This window comes from Akebia trifoliata, chromosome 8 (assembly GCF_017979445.1).
Source record: "Akebia trifoliata isolate Shusen 1 chromosome 8, ASM1797944v1, whole genome shotgun sequence".
Classification (NCBI taxonomy): domain Eukaryota; kingdom Viridiplantae; phylum Streptophyta; class Magnoliopsida; order Ranunculales; family Lardizabalaceae; genus Akebia; species Akebia trifoliata.
In genome coordinates this window covers 50,271,947-50,288,908 of record NC_141382.1, presented here as the reverse complement: position 1 = coordinate 50,288,908, position 16,962 = coordinate 50,271,947, and the positions used below count along the sequence as shown (strand labels likewise).

General features: G+C 34.2%; 1 protein-coding gene across 2 annotated transcripts; it reads left to right on the top strand.

Moving 5' to 3' along the window:
* Positions 1–6,855: 6,855 nt before the first annotated feature.
* LOC147397556 (glycosyltransferase BC10-like) lies at positions 6,856–16,896 on the top strand. 2 transcript variants are annotated; one of them, XM_086449318.1, is made up of 11 exons: positions 6,858–7,140; positions 8,192–8,727; positions 10,847–10,945; positions 11,488–11,588; positions 11,688–11,759; positions 12,063–12,153; positions 14,131–14,211; positions 15,715–15,774; positions 15,877–15,999; positions 16,101–16,139; positions 16,329–16,896. In XM_086449318.1, the coding sequence occupies exons 2-11, from the start codon at positions 8,344–8,346 to the stop codon at positions 16,455–16,457; spliced, it is 1,179 nt and encodes a 392-aa protein (XP_086305444.1). In that variant the 5' UTR covers positions 6,858–7,140; positions 8,192–8,343; the 3' UTR covers positions 16,458–16,896. The 2 variants fall into 2 exon arrangements, with proteins under 2 accessions (XP_086305445.1, XP_086305444.1); XM_086449319.1 differs by lacking the exon at positions 10,847–10,945 and having other exon boundaries at positions 6,856–7,140.
* The last annotated feature ends 66 nt before the right edge of the window (positions 16,897–16,962 follow it).

The window sequence follows — 16,962 nt, the reverse complement described above, 5'->3', positions numbered from 1 at the left end:
ACTCCATCAAAAGTAATTTAAAATGTGGACTATTGATTTTTTATCAATAATTTGTAAATTACTTCTGATGGATTTAGAAGTTTCAAATTAGGCTGATTTTTTGTGAAAATGATCTTCTCATCGTAGAGATCATCCTTACAAAAAATTAGTTCAATTTGAAACTTCTAACCCATATTTTGAAAAACGATTGTTTTTACACATGTCCCTTGAATATATATATGGGTAGCGTTTCGTTGTCAAAGTTCAAGACCAAGTGTTTTGTCTTATATGGGTAAAAGTTTTGGAATGAGCTGATTTTTTTGTGAAGATGGTCTCTATGGTGAGGCGATTATTCTCACAAAAAATTATGAAATTTCTAACCCTAATTTACAAGTTGAAAAATTGTAGACCAATAATTTGTAATCAACTTTTCATCATCCTCACAAAATATCAGTTCATTCCGAAATTTTTAAATCATATAAGACAAAACTAGGTTTAGGACTTAGGTTATGAATCCAATTCTATATATATATATAATATATATATATATTTACCCATTTATTTTAATTACAGGATTGGTGTATGATAATGAAAAATGATGTTAAAGTCCAAAATCTCTGAAGTAAAATAATAGTGTTTCCTCATAATTTTGTGTGCATATAGAGAATCACTAATTTCAAACACAACCACCCCACATGAATATCCACAAAATAAGAGGTCATGAGCTTGATTTGTAAATTCTTCTCAAGGTCGTAATATATTAGTAGTTTTAAAATAAATCTAATAAACGTCTAAAACCCAAAATAAAAGATAAATCAGTTTACAAGTCATCCCTGTTAACTTTTGACCGAAGTTATATAATATTAAATTGCTACTAAATACAACCAATCAAATGGCCACGCGTCATGTGACCATACGGTTGCGGTTCAAAAATGTAAAGCTTTTCAGTCTATTTGATTTGTCAAATCCTTGTCTCCGGATCCAGTCTATATATGGGGAAGTTATATCTTCGAAAAGTCAAACCGAGGTTCTAAAGTCAAGTCTCTAAAACAAACAAGAGGACACAAATTAGGTTTGAATGAGTTTATATGATGTATCTAGGTCTAAACTCCGAGTTGATTGTGTGGACTCGTTCAAGTTTGTCTTCATTTCTCATCTACCACCACAATAAAGTTCTATTTATTAATAATAATACCTATTATAAGTTTATTTTTGTAGAAATTTATTCTGATTTTATTTACATAATGACATATATTATCTTATTCTAGATTGTAGTTATGATAATCCCAAGAGTTTGGTTTGTCTCATTTGCCTGACAAAATAGCTTGATTGATTATTTTTAACCATCGGATTCAAGCATTTCGATAATCAATCCTTAGTAAATTTTTTAACTCATGAGACAATCTCGAGGTGATTTATGTACGATTTGAATGTCTTATGTAAATTTTTCTTTACTAAGAAATTTTTTTTGTTCTTAAGGATCAATAATTATTTTTTCTAGAGATTAGTATGATTTTCTTAGAGATACATTTTTCTTAGGAATCCCTAACATCTCAATAGTCAGCTTGACGGAGAACCAAGAAGTAATGGTGATTTGGAATAATTGAACAAAAGGAGGAGCCGTGTGGAGTTGCATTAATTTGCAGGGAGGGGCAGATGTCCTCAACTTAGCCAACTAATATATAGTATTAACTTAACAACATGATTGCTTTATAATAAATAAATAATACATATAGCTTAAGACATGTGATCATGTACTTTGAATTGTGTGTAAAACATGTTCAGGTCATAATTGAATTTGTGTTCGTGTTCAGGTCACAATCATATTTGTTTTCGGATTGTAATTGTGTCGTGTTCATGGATTATGGGTGTCAAACTAAACATCATAGAACCCAACTTGTTAATTAGACAGGTCACATGGGTCGGATCAAGTCATATTGCCTATTTTTATTTAGTAATAAACAGTTCAATTCCTACCTAAGATTTTAACATGATTATTGAATAGGTCAAATTTGAGTTGGGTAAATTTTCAAAATGCCCTTAACTTGATTCAACCAATCCATCGCCACTCTTCGGGGTAATGGAACCTGAGTTCAAACCCATAGCTCAAATCGATGAATCACAATGCAACTTCACCATCACAGGTTCAAGTTAGAACTTACATATCGAGAATAATATAGGTAACCCATTTCATTTATATCGTGAACGTTATACAAATATATAAATATATGATGTAATAGTATTAATGATTTCATAGAGTAATGTACTAAATAAATGAGAAAATTACTTAAAGGACCTTAGCGTAGGGATTTCTTTCTAATTAGTCCCTAGGTTTTAGGACTTCTCTTAATTGTCCATTTAGTAAAACTTTTATTTCTAATTAGTTCCTAAACCCCATTCCACACATTTCTCACAATTAAAATGTTGAAACTACTTTAACCATCTGAGCTCACCATTTTTGTCCAAAGAAATTGGATTTTTGACATCTTAATCGAGTTTCATAGACTCCATTCTGATAGTAAGAATTTGCAGAGGAAGAAGAAGTCATTTTTATGGGTTTTTGCAAGTATTTTTTTAGATGTATGTAAGAAGTTAGAGGTTTATTTTTTATTTTTATCTTTTAAAGTTTACTTTGTTTTTTGGATGAAAATCTATCAAGGATGGTTCTTTTGGTTTGAAATCAACTACACACTTCGTTATGTCAAGTTTTTAGTAGATCATTCCATATATTTTAGTTGGAAAAACTCGAAAAACTAAAAAATGTGGCTTTTACCTCACCACTTTTTATTGTTAAGTTTGATATTTTTAAAAAAATTGTGGAACTCAACAATAAGAACTGTTGAGCTTGCCAATAAAAAGTAGTGAGCTTGACAGTAAATAAAACAATTGAGATCAACAATAAATAAAACTGGTGAGATTCACAATAAATAAAAATTGACGAGCCAAACACTAAGTAAAATTGTTAAGCTCAACAATAAAAATGTTGAACTCGATAATAAATACAAAGTAATGAACTTGATGTTTTATTATTATTATTTTTTTGAATCTCAATTTTGTTCTTCATTTTTTTTATTATTATAAATCGTTGAAATAAATTAAAACATGCATATGAATGTTCAAAATTAGAAACATATCATTTTCATTCGTCAATCCTGATAAAAACAAATCGTCGAAAATGATTGGAATCATTGTTGAAAAATCTAAGTATGTGAAGAAAAAAAAGGGATAGTTTGAATATTTCAAAAACATTATAATCTGAGATGAGGTTGATGGACCATTGAGAAACAAAAGGTTTACTAAATGGACTATCAAGCGATCACCCAAAACGCAATGACTAATTGGAAAGAAATCCCTCCATTAGGGTCCTTTAAGAAAGAAACCCCTAATTGTTTCCTTTTTATTACAAAACTCCCTTGAAGTCCTGACAACTCTAAGATAATCTTACTTGATCAAATTTGTTACCTACCAAACCTTACTTTACCAAGTTTGTTACCCAGCAAACCTTGGAGTGGGGATATACAACATAAAATTTAAATTGACACGGTTAATTTGTTACTTAACATACCTTGGACTGAATCCTATAATCACATCAATTTTTGGCATTAAAAAACATGATCTAAATCCACGGAGTAGGGATGTACATTTGGGTAGAACCAGACTGAATTTTCGTGTTTGGACCGAGTACAGTTGAAACCGAAATTGAACCCACAATTTTGGTTTTGGGTTTTGTTTCCAAAGGTAGGGCTCAAAACCAAACTTAACCGATTTTTCGGGTTCAACCTTGGTTCCGGGTTAGGTGCGGGTAATAAACCTATTATTTTATTTTATTTTTAAAATTTTGATTTTTTTTAATAAAACATTATATACATGATTTACAATAATTTATATTTTAAAATATATTATTACCATAAAATAGTTATTTTGTTTGGTGGCAATTTTATAAAATATAAAGATAGAATATTTTTTTTCTCCATTTGGTAACTATTTATTACAATAAATAGTTATTTTTTTTTAATTGTACAAATCATATATATAGAAAGAAAAACGGTTATTGTGTTGTTGCCTATTGGATAATATAGAACATAAAGATAGAAACAAATTATTTGATTGGTAGTTATTTATTATTATAAAATAATTATTTTGTTGCCTATTATACGTAATATAAAATATGAAGATTTTTTTTTTCTATTTGGTAACTGCAATATATAGTTACTTTGTTCTCTATTGAACAAAAGAAAATTTATTTTGATCGACAACTATTTATTACTACAAAATAGATACTTTGTTGCCAATTGTATAACTATAATGATAGAAGATGGGGTGGGGGAAAAATATTTTAGATGTTTTTGAATTTTTTGGGTTTTAATCGGTTCGGTTTCAATTCCAATTCTTGGTTCGAGCCTTGATTCTAAGTTTTGTATAATTTGGATTCGGCCCGGTTCAATTCCAATTTTTTATTTGGTTTCGAGTACTGGGTAATTTGTACATTCCTACCACATAGTTAGAAAAGTATAAAATTCTAAGAAATTTGAAAAAAAAAAAGAATTAATTAATTTTTACTTTTGAATTTTAATTTTAAATTTGAGAGTTCGTAGCCATTCATTTTGAATACCTTCATTCAATCAAGCTCAAAAAGGTTTTTTTTTTTTTTTTTTTTCTATTGAATCTAGGTTTTTTTCGTAAAAATGAAATCTAATAGGATGTGTTGTTGGATTGCCAATTTGATAATCCATGTGGGCCCAACATCCCTTAGTAAGATTTAAAATCTTCTTAAGTTAGTCATGCTAGTTTGATTCATAAAGTAAGGCTTGTTCGTTAACAAACGTGATGAAGTAAGGAGTTTTTGTAATAAATTTACAATAGATAGGCCTGCCCGGTAATTCTCTCTAAGATAAATTTGTTGACTTTTTTAGTGGTCAATGGTTGTGTTTGTATAAGAGGGTCGCTATCTGATGTAAACGTGTGTTTCATTCATTTTACAGAGAGCAGCCAAACTTGACAGGATGTGAACGGTTCTGATAATATGTAGGGTTATATTCAACGGCTAAGATCAGGGTACTTGAACCCGAAGTAGGGAGCACCACCAATCTAAGTGAGCTTATCACCACATGATATTTACCTTTTGAGAAATTTTAAAGTAGTAAAGGGGCATTTATGGGTTTTCATTAAAAAATTTGTCTGGACTTTTCTGCTACACGTCGTGCCCCAGACATTTACGTTTTCCCCGAAACTTCGGACGGGTCTTCGTTTCAGATTAAGGTATAAAGGTTATCTTCGTAATATCACTTCACTAAGATCAATTAAAATGACGAAAATACCCTCTGATTATAATAATATTGTTCTCTTTCAGCTCGTTTTGCTCGTAATACAAGCCACATGTGATGGAGTCTGGGTCTGACATAGGAAAGCTTTTCAAGCTAAAAATTGACCTAATTTGTTGGATGAGCCCTCATAGACAAAATCTATCAATAACAGAATTTGATTGTATGTAAGAGGTGTTTAGAGTAATATCTGTCTATGCTATCTCATCTGTTGAATCCATCGATCATTTGATCTTTATTTACATGAGCCATGTAATGTAAGAATAAAGGGTCTTTGAGATTTGTGTAGTATGAATCTCGAGGACCATCAATGGTCTAATCTTTGACATAATGATAGGGATGACGTCTAGGATTTCACTAATTCTTAGATAATTTTAAATTGTGATTAATGGTGTCTATGGATGGACACCCATTTAAAAAAATACATAGCAAAACCTTAGATCGAACTTAGGGTCAAAAATTGGAACCAATAAGAATCAAAAGTTTTGTTAAAGAATGAATGTTCATGGTTTTGGTAATATTGATTACCCACTTTGAAATTTAGACATGAGACGATGAATCTTAGTTCCTATTGATACACCGCGATGGTGCCAATCTACAATTTTGTTTATAACAATGCTAGTATGCCGCACAAATTGAAACTTGTAACCAAACATCCGTATTTCAGTTGGAATCATCCTCTCTTGTATTTATTTATTAGCTCCATAATTGACTCACATTTGTTTTTTATTTTATTTTTTGAATTGAAGGGTATTCCGGGAATTTCAACCTACCCTCCTAATTTAATCTAAATTTGCCTGAGCGGGGGCTAAAAGAAAATGAAAAGGCCACAAGTAAAAATGAGACCTTTCCGTAAATAGAACGATTATTAATATTTTACAAACCACATTCTAGACTCTAGAGAGACACAACAAACTACAATCCCTGCAAAGACAAGGATTTCTCTAATGGAAACTTGAGCTGGAGTGTAGAATGGGACCAACTTTTTTAACTTTTATAACACCCGATGAAATGGGACCATCCCTTTAGTCCTTTTATAACACCCTATCCACCCTTTTTTGTGGATGGGTCTATGTATTGGGGTTCGGGTTCCAAATTCTGACGAATAATGGCTCCATCAATGGTTAGAAATCAACAATCAAATTGTTTTAAAGTGGTGGACTGACACACTAAAATCAGCATGATTAGTGATTTTCAACCATCGAATTCAATCATCAACATCATAACTTCATGATCGGGTTCCAATCACATAATGAAAATTGCTCAATCAAATAATCACAAATAAAAAATTAGGTTACCTTTTAGGCGTGTGTCCACCAAACTGAGTCACAAAGGTGTGCCACGTGGCGTTTTGAAATTAGTGTTAGTTCAACTGTTCTCCATGGTAGAGTATAGATGTGACGTGGCAATCCACTTGGATAATCGAAGCCCGTCTTAACAGGGTACGAATTGTGAAGTGCTAGCGTAGGCAAAATTTTGTCTCAAAACGTAAACAATTTAGAATTGTTTACGTGGAAAAAATTTAGAAATATTTCGCCGGCAGAAATGCACTTGTTTGGAAGTAAGCGAAGACTGCTTCGACAGTGAGAGAGAGAGAGAGAGAGAGAGAGCCAATCGACCAACGAAAGAAAAACTCCGTTTTTAGCCTGAAATTTTCTCTAAAATATTTATTTTATTCTCTCTCTCCCTCTCCCTCTCCCTCTCCCTCTGTCTCTCGTCTTTTTTTGTGCCCTAGATCTCAAAAACCAGCAATCGAAGTCTCTCTCTCTCGATCTTCAAATGCGAGATTCGAGTTCGAGAGACAGAGATCTCTTCTAACTCATTCAGCTCCGTTTCAAAGGTATTGCTTCTCATTCTCATCTATTCTCGTTTTCTGAATGAATTTGAAGACTTGATCCGTTGAAACTGTGAATTATTTTGGTTTTCTATCAATTTTGTTCTTCGATCGATTAGCTATGTGTTAGAAATCGAATCTTTTGGAGTTTGGATTGGTTTTATGATGAATCTGAGCTGGATAAGTGATGGAAATGCTTGATTTGTCAGGTTTTAATTGGATTTCAATGCTGTTAGGTTTGATTTTAATATGTTGGACTCGGAATTTTCAGTTTCTGATCTGGAAATGTCTTTTAAAAAAGAAGCGTTAAAAAAAGGTTTGGTTAACAATGGAATTGTGTGAAGCGTTCGAAATTTTGCTGGAGAATTGGATTTGACGGGCTTGGTTTGGTAGCTTAAACAATTGACGGTGGATTTGATTTGATTTTCTTTTTCGTTTTGAACATTTGATTTGCGGGTAGCTTTTATTTTGTTGGGATTTGTTTCACATTATGTGAATCTGGTTGCTGAAGAATCTGAAGTTTAGGTATTTAATTTGTTTTGGCCTTTTGGTTTGCCATTTTTTATTAATTGGAGTTGCTTTTGTTTTCTGCTGCAATGGTTTATCTTGCTTGTTGTTGATGTATTTTGTTGGATTTACAATATGATAGGAAATCAAGTATTTTAGTGCTCAGTTGTCTCAAAATAAGAGTAAGGGCCTGTTAGCATCGCCATTTTACCTGCCAAAAGATATTTTAAAATCTTTTGGGCAAAAACTACATCTCTTTCTTTTCTTTTCTTTGTAACAAAGGCAAATCCACAGAGGCCCCAACTCTTTGCAATTTTTTGTAAATTTTTCAAGGATTTTCTTGAAGGTTGACAATTGAGTGTTGAAAATGTGTTGGTTTTCCTGGTTTCTCTACTGTTCTTCATCTTCAAGCCAACACTAATGTGATTTTGCTTTTGGATGTGTAATTTGATGAAACCCTTTTCAGTAATTTGACTGTTTTATGCCTTTGAAAGGGAAAATTTAACAGCTTGACACAGCTAATTGATTTGATTTGTTTTCGGTTTTACAGTTTCAGGGGTGTCAGCCGATTGAATATTTGTGGTAGAAGTTGTAGCTGCTAACAAGCTATCCGTCCTATATAATTTCCCTAGGAACTGAGACCTCAAAAAAGAAGGAAGATGTGTTAAGTTACTGTTGTGAATTGTGATGTGGTTATTCTAAATGAAAACATCTCAGGCGTGGCGGCTAGGCATTGGGGATTTGCCGATCATGGCGGCACCTCGCCACCGCCCTCCCTTAAAGAGACCGATGTGGATAATTGTCTTGGTTTCTTTGGTGAGCGTGTTTCTGATTGCCGCTTATGTGTATCCACCCCGACACTATGCGGCCTGTTATATCTTTTCTTCGGGTGGTTGTAAATCTTTTTCTGAGTGGCTTCCACCTGCTCCTGAGAGAGAATTTACTGATGATGAGATCATAGCTCGTGTTGTCATTAGGGACATTTTACAGACACCTCTTCTTCCATCAAAGAACCCCAAAATTGCTTTCATGTTCTTGACTCCGGGCACATTACCTTTTGAAAAATTGTGGGCTAAATTCTTCCATGTAAGATTTTCTTTCTTGATTATTAATGCTTTTGTTCGTTACTTTTGCACAAAATGTTGATAACCTTCTTTTTTGTATTATTTTTATTCTTTCTTTTCAGTTCTTGTATTTTTGTAACCTTTTTCTACATAGTTGTACTCTTTCATATTTTGGTTCTGTAAACTCTGTGTTTTCTGATATATTGAATTGGAATTCCTATATTGAACACCCTAGAATATGTTATATCAAACTTAAAAACAGAGAGATTTTGGTCTTTACTAATTATCTTCAGGCCACAATACAAGCTTTGAGAATCCCCTCCATTATAAGTATTATATTGCATTCAAACAGAAGTTGGTCATTTTCCATCCTAGATAAGAAACTGCAAGCACCTTGTGCGGGCTAGTGCACATAGTTGAACTGATCACAAAGTGATGCAGGAGCTGTACACTGAAAAATGAATGCGAATTCCAGCCTTCATTGAGGACATACCTTCTTTCCAGGTCAATGATTCATACAAAATCCTGGTTTTTTTTTGTAGCACATGGTCCAGCTCACTTTCGAAAGATTCTAACGCCTGATATGGCATCCATCTGGCCCATAGTTTTTTTGATAGTTAAATGCAAATTCTATTATGGTGGTCGAGATGACCAACAAAGGAGATACAATGAACGAGATCAAGACTTATAGGGGGTCCAATGTACAAATCCAACCCCACCTACCCATAAAATCCTCAAAGAAAACTCCCCTGCACTCCTTAAAAATCTTACACCAAAAGAATAAAAAGCCCATTATAGACAACAAAACCGCATGAACTGTGTTCTCCTCAAAGATCTGTCGATTTCTCTCTTTCCAAATGCCCCCAACACGCTGGAAACAGGAGAATATACCAAGGGATCTTCTTGGACCAAACAAAATCCAAACCCAAAAATGCCCAAGATTCAAACAGGGGCCTCACAAACTTAGGGAAACAACATAAGATACAAAACAACTCCAAGAAATGCCCTCACACCTCACAAGCAAACAGATAATGCAGAAGAAGATGTGTAATGGACTCCCCATCCCTTTTACACATATAACACAATTTTCCACACAGAAACCTTTAATTGACAAATCCGTCGTTTGGAGTTTATCTAACACTGCAATCCTCTTTAATAATGCAATCTTCGAAGGCACTTTCGGCCCCAAATAGCAATATCCAGGAGATGCAAAGGCCAATAGAGAGAATGCACAAAAAACATCCCCTTCTTGGACCCCTCTCATATCCAACTATCACTCTACTCTGGGCGTAAATAAACAATAGTCATGACCTCAATCAATTTATCCTACTCCTGCATATCCCTATCATTAAATGCTTGCCTAAACCCATAATCCCAATTCCCAAGACATCGAACCGCTCGAAACTTCAGCAAAGGCCCATAGTTTGGCCCATTAAAAGGTTCTTTTAGTCTGATAGTACATCCCATTGCAGGTTTTCTGGTGCTGTTTCTACAGTCTAAAAAGGGGGTTTGTATTTGTTGAACAGCTCACACGTGGTTTGGTCTGGTTGATTTTAGCAATTTGAATTTTATTACCCATGTTGGATTCAAATACCTGTACACGTATCATCGCAACATAGCTTTGTGTACATGGGGGAGAGGCATACATGAAATCTAATGGATATCTATGCCCTCGTATTTGTGGAGCTTAGGCAGTTAACTGAAAGTGTGAGCCATTTCATGCGGTGGGCCTGATGAATTAAAATTTTCAAGACTTAGGAGGAAAACATGATTTGCAGTATTGATATTTAGCTACGGTCTGGCTTGGAAAGATACAAGTTAGGTTATGCGGTATTTCTTCATATGGATCTGTCTGTGCTGCATAATTATATTACAACTTCAGAACTCATCACAGAGTTCTTACTAATAACTTGCATTGTTACTTATCATTTAAAAACCAGCCAGCATATTGCATGCAGGAGATTGGAAGATGATGTTAAATGTACTTTGTGATAGAAATGTAGATGTTCCTTTGAACTTTAAAGCTCTGACTTACAAGACACAGAATTTGACTGTTTTCAGTTTGGATAAAAGTTGTTGCTTTGCTGATCCATTCCATTCTAAAATTTAACTTTATATGCATGTTTCATCTGTTCTGGCAGGGCCATGATGACAGATTTTCTGTTTATGTGCATGCATCTAGGGAAAAACCAGTACATGTGAGTCATTATTTTGATGGTCGAGACATTCGCAGTGAGAAGGTACATGAAATTTTCTGCTAAAATTTGCATCAACATTTTCTATAAGTTTTGATGCATTAAGTAATTGTTTGAGTTACACTGTGGATTAGGTGCTTAAACTTCATCCTTCATGAGATAGGCTGAAGCCTATATGATCTTTCCATGCTTAAATGCCAGGCTTTTCCAGTTGGTATTCTATTGCAAACAGAAACATATTTTAAATCAGTGACTCACCAGTAGCAATTTGTGAAAATGTGTCTACCAAGCAAGAGAACTCGTTTTTTTGTTTTGTTTTAAGTTTATTTATTTATTTTGTCTCTATGTGTAAGATCTTTATTAATGGTTTTAGTTTCACTTCTGCCTGCATTAACATTTCCGAGGATGGAGATGCATAATGAGGTCAAGCTTTTGTAATATCAAGGACCTGTGCTACAACTGTAGTTATAGATTTCATCCATGAATCGAACTTCTTCAGTTTGGGAGTGGCGAGCTAGTTGGCAATCTATGCATATTTACGAATTGTTACCAGATTCACACATTAATGATGTAACAAATACATGCAGGTGGTCTGGGGGAAAATTTCTATGGTTGATGCAGAGAGGAGACTTCTGGCAAATGCCCTCCAAGATCCAGATAACCACCATTTTATCCTGCTTTCTGACAGGTGATTGGCTCATAATATGCTTTTGGTTCCCCTTGATGAATTGCCTTTCATGGTGGTGCTATTATCAGTTTGTAATTAAATTCTTTTCTCACATTGCAGTTGTGTACCACTACATGATTTTGATTATGTGTACAACTATCTGATGGATACAAATATCAGTTTTATTGACTGGTAAGTAAGCTCTAAATATGGAAAGGGGATATGTTTTGGTTTAATTTAGTTGGCAGCTTCCAGCATTTGCTGTTTGATTACCCACTGAAAAGAAAATGATTGTTAGTATATTGCGAAGTTGGTTAGGCAAATTTAAATAGTGGCACATCTATTTCCGATTTGCTATTTATTTTTCTCTCTTTGTGATAATGGCCTATACATAATGGATTCCTTCTTCTGCATAATTGATACATGACCATTTGGATAGGAAAGTTCTTTTCTTCTCCTTATTGATGCAAGCTCCTTTCTTTTTTCTTTTCACAGCTTTGAGGATCCTGGTCCACATGGATCTGGCAGGTATTCAGAGCATATGTTACCTGAAGTTGAGAAGAAAGATTTCAGGAAGGGTGCACAGGTATTTGACATAGAGAGCAGGGAAAATCAAGAGAAGTTTACTATGCATATTTACTACCTTTTTTTTTTTTTTTTTTCAAATAATATAGATTAAACGAAGTCTGATGCTCTTCTCCTAAAAAATTCTGGGCACAATCTTGTTCTCATTTCCCTAACCAATCATACACAAAACTTGATGGGTATTAGTCATTTTCCATTTGTAGGATTGTTATTGCATATGATAATAATCACTGTTCTTTGATCCAAATCATGTACATGCTTTTGAGCACATTAGAAATCTACAAGTCTCTAGTCTTTTATCAGCCAGCCACTTGCATGATTTTAGGTTTGGTTCATTCCATGACATCAACTTCCTTGGAGTAATGTAGTACACAAACCCACTAAGCATTGATGCGGGTAAGAGTAATGATGTTGAGCACGCGGGTTGCTAGACTCAAAAGCCATTTCTTTGATGTTAGTTTGAATTAAAATAAATATGGTCAGAAATGTTGGCACAAAGGAAAATAATTTAGAGCAAACGTATGTCTTTGTGTGTGTGCCTGTTTGGGCATGAAGCAGTATGGGTTGTCAAAGGTGGCGCCTACGCCTAGAATCAGCCACCTAGACCGTCTAGGCACCTAGGTGCCACCTGCTTTAAGAAAGGTTTTAAAAGGGGTTAAAATGGCATTTTTATATAATAATTATAGAAGATCTTGGTCTAAGGGGTATTTAATCAATTTTAAAACCTAGGGAGGACTCTCAGACATTCACCTAACTTGGAGGGTATCTCAAATTAAAAGCCATATTTGAGAGGGGGGCATTAAACCATTTGAATATTGTTGGTTAGATGGTTTTTATCTTGCTTACGTATTAGTTGTTAATTGACTTCTTGGCTTGTTTGGTAGTTGGTATTATCTTGGTAAATCCATATTTATTATTATTTATTGTTTTTTTTCTACATGACCTTTACTGGATATAAAAAATTAAAACAATAATTTATTTTGCCTCTTAAGCTCCACCGTTGCCCCAGGGGGGTCTACTGCCCAGGCCCCACCCAGTGCTGTAAACAACCTTGGCATCCTGACTCACCCATACCCACACCCACTGGAGAGGGGTGCTGTGGGTACACGTGCATGTCAAAGATATGTATGCTTTTACTTCAACCCTGGGTTCCTCAATCTACCTTAGTTTCAACCCTTTTCAATGCATTTTTGTGGGGTAATTTGTATGTTGTGAAGGGGTCTGATTCATGGTACTCATACGAACTAGATAACCCTTCAGTTACATGTTTATTAGACATGTGCGTGGAGTGCCTCCATCACGTCATAAGACTAAATGCATGGATCCATGTGAAACACAAAATGGAGACTAAAATACTAGATTTGCCCAGGAAAGATGTTTTGAATGGTTGTGGTGCATGTGCTACATTGATCAAATTTACATGGCCAAAAATCTGAATGGGATTGTTTCTGAAGAAAATCCTGTGCGTGGTCCTGCACTTCATAACATGAGGTGATGATCTTTGTAAAACAAATTTAAAACATGCCTTTTAAAATATATGCTGTATCGCTGAGAGCACAGTATGTTAGGTAATTCAGAACAGGGCATCTAGCTAGACACACTAACAGTAGTCTAAATGGTCATGATGTTTTAGTTGATAAAAGTTGGTAGTTTGACCATTATTGCTAAATTTTATACCATGTTTTCATAGTTTAAGTAGATAAATGAGTTACAAAATTTCCTTGCTCCTGTTGATAGTGATATAAGACACTCGTGTTTTTTTTCCGTGCTTGCACTTATATTATGTCCTTTTATGTAATTTTAGTGTAAGTTTGTCTTGTCCATGGTCTAACCAATTGAAAGAGACTTGGCACTTGGCTGCTACGAGCTTTTTAATCCATGATTTTTTATTATAGGCATTAAAATGCAGAATGCTCATTTACAAGGTTTCTCCCGTAGTCATTTTTTGTGGCATTTCTAATTCACATATGTGTTGCAGTGGTTCTCAATGAAGCGTCAGCATGCTATGATAGTTTTGGCTGACAATCTTTACTACACAAAATTCAAGTTTTATTGCAAGGTAGATTTGTGCTCATGGCTTGGGTTATGATAGTTTTACTCGCACATTTTTGTTATTTCTTGCTTTGACTTTCTCTGTTCTGTTATATTTACTGGAGACTCCATTTTCTGTTTTTTTCCCCGTATTACATGTTGGCTGACACACTTCACCAAACACATTGTAATTCAAGGATTTTGTCAACCCCTTTTTGTAACCTATGTATAGAAGTGGCATATTCTTACATGGGTCTATTGGTACAAGAAGGAAATGGTTTGATGGCTAATTTTTGGTGAAAACTATCTCCATTCACATGCTTAGAAGTTTCTCCATGGAATGATTAAAGAAATACCAAAAACAAGTCTTCAATTCATCTTGATCTGGGTGTACAGATTCATGTAGAAAACCATTTTGACAGAAGAGTTTAACACCTTGCCAAATGTCCATGTCTATGTTATGTAGTTGTGTCTGTAGTCTTGGAGTATGAGCTTTTGTTTTTGTCGTTTGCTACCCCTATCTTCAGTTGATTGTATCATCTCTCTGGTTGGGACTCCCTTCTAATGGACCATTTCAGTGTTCTATCCCTAAAGCGCAATTAAGATTTGCAAAGTTTGTAAAATCACACATGAACTTTTCCTTTCCCATCGCTTTTCATGGGATGATGACGTATATGGTCATTTTAGTTCTTTTGGAATTTTATGCTGATGTTGGTTTGTGAAAAAAAGAGAAAATAGATTCAACAAGATTTACTTGTTTTCTTTTTTATTCAGTTTTTATTTCTATTTGCCTTACAAGATTGGGCAAAAACCACGTATGAACTACTACTTACTTCCCTGGCTCTTTATGGTATGATAACATGTTCATTGTTTTTTCCTTGGGATTTTTATGGTTACGTTGATTTGTGTTTCAAAAACATTAAGAAAAAATAGCTTAAACAAGCTGGATGTAAACAAACTAAACCTCGGCCGCTCTTTTAGCTGTTCTTTGTACTTTTCCATGTACACCTTAATAAATCTTTAATCTGTAGGGTCATTGATTAATTCCATGCTAGTGTTTTAGGAAGTTTCTTTGGTATGATCAAAAGACCAAATTGTGCTGCCAATTCACCTAGCTGGAAAAATATTGTGCAGACTATTTTTCCTTTTTTGTCAATTTTTAGATTACTGTTAAGAATATTATGCACTCGCTTTATATAATAATTTTTGGTAAGTGGAAAAAAAATTAGAAAACATCTTCACCAATCTACGATTCATGAACCATTACCCTTTCAGAATTATGTTCTCATGAAGCCCTTTCCATCATAAAGAGGGCATTTTAGTTTTAGTGGTTAAGTATTCAAGTGATTCAGCTCGAACCAAAAGTGTGAAGTTGATCTCAAGAAATTGCTGTTTAAGTATCACTTAAAAGAAATAGAAGTTACTTCTATAAAATATGTTGTGGAAATATATCTGATGTTAGAAGGTATGGATTTACGAACCTAGTTATGTGAACAACATTACTGATGTTAATTTGTTTGATTTTTCACAGCCAGGTATGGATGGGCGCAATTGCTACGCTGATGAACATTACTTGCCAACCCTTTTCTATGTCAGCCCAAAAGACTATAACTATTCCTACTGTTATCTTCATAAAATCATCTTTCATACACCAATTTCCGACTATAATTTTTTTTATTTTGTGTATGTTCAGATGATTGACCCTGGTGGAATTGCAAATTGGTCAGTAACACATGTTGATTGGTCTGAAGGGAAGTGGCATCCAAAAGCCTATCGGGCTCAAGATGTTACCTATGAGCTCCTCAAGAACATTACCGTATGTTTTCCATTATCTTCAATTCATATCATATTTCGTGTGCTATATAAATTAGTACATGAGATCTGATTTTTTTTTATTTTTATTTTTTCCTTTTGCAGTCTATTGATGAGAGTCTGCATGTAACAAGTGATGAAAAGGTATCTCCATCATATCTCACTGATTCAGATTTCACTTTATTTTTATATAGCCAAGTATTTATTTTCACCAATCCAAAGTTCATACTCTTAATATTTCATTTGTTTAATGTATTTTGTAAATTATATTTTACTCTTGGGAATCATAAAAAAATATAATATTCAAATTTTGATTCTTATTTGACCCTGCAGAAGGAAGTTATGCAGAAGTCTTGCCTGTGGAATGGGATGAAGCGGCCATGTTATTTGTTTGCAAGAAAATTCTACCCTGAAACTCTGGATAATTTGATGCAGCATTTCTCTAATTACACATCGATTTGAGCTGGCTACTGTGACTCATTCTTTTGTCAAACTTACAGCTTTCGATCCCCCCTCTCACCAACCTCGGTTTTTCGTATATATTAGAATGCTGTAAAAGAGCCACTTAATATGTGGCTCGAATGCCCCAACCAAGTTCTTAGGTGGAAGGGTGATTGACAGAGCAGCTAGGGTTTCTTTGATACCGAGGTTTCTTGATTCCAAGTCTTTGAGGAAGGTTAGCACATTGTTCGTAGTTCGCCTAGTCAGTGATGCTTCCTCTTGGTGCAATTCTCTCTCATTCTGTCCTTTTTATTTTTTGAGGGGGCTATTAATGTGATTTTACTTTCTGAAACAGAAAATTTTGAGCATTTATTTAAATGCATTTTAAGGTTATTGATTTTGTAAATCAGGAGACATGAAGTTGCAAACATATTCTCTCATTAATTTTTCTTTTCCTGTATTTCTATTTAATATTTAATTGATCATATCTGCCTGGATGGAAAAACCCTAAGTTGGGGCTCAAACC

What these genes read in the sequence shown, in the direction of transcription:
- LOC147397556 (XM_086449318.1), top strand. Translation starts at nt 8,344, where the DNA reads ATGAAAACATCTCAGGCGTGGCGGCTAGGCATTGGGGATTTGCCGATC. An exon ending in TGTGGGCTAAATTCTTCCAT is followed by an intron (nt 8,728 to 10,846) that starts GTAAGATTTTCT and finishes CTGTTCTGGCAG; the next exon opens with GGCCATGATGACAGATTTTC. An exon ending in AATTCAAGTTTTATTGCAAG is followed by an intron (nt 14,212 to 15,714) that starts GTAGATTTGTGC and finishes GATTTTTCACAG; the next exon opens with CCAGGTATGGATGGGCGCAA.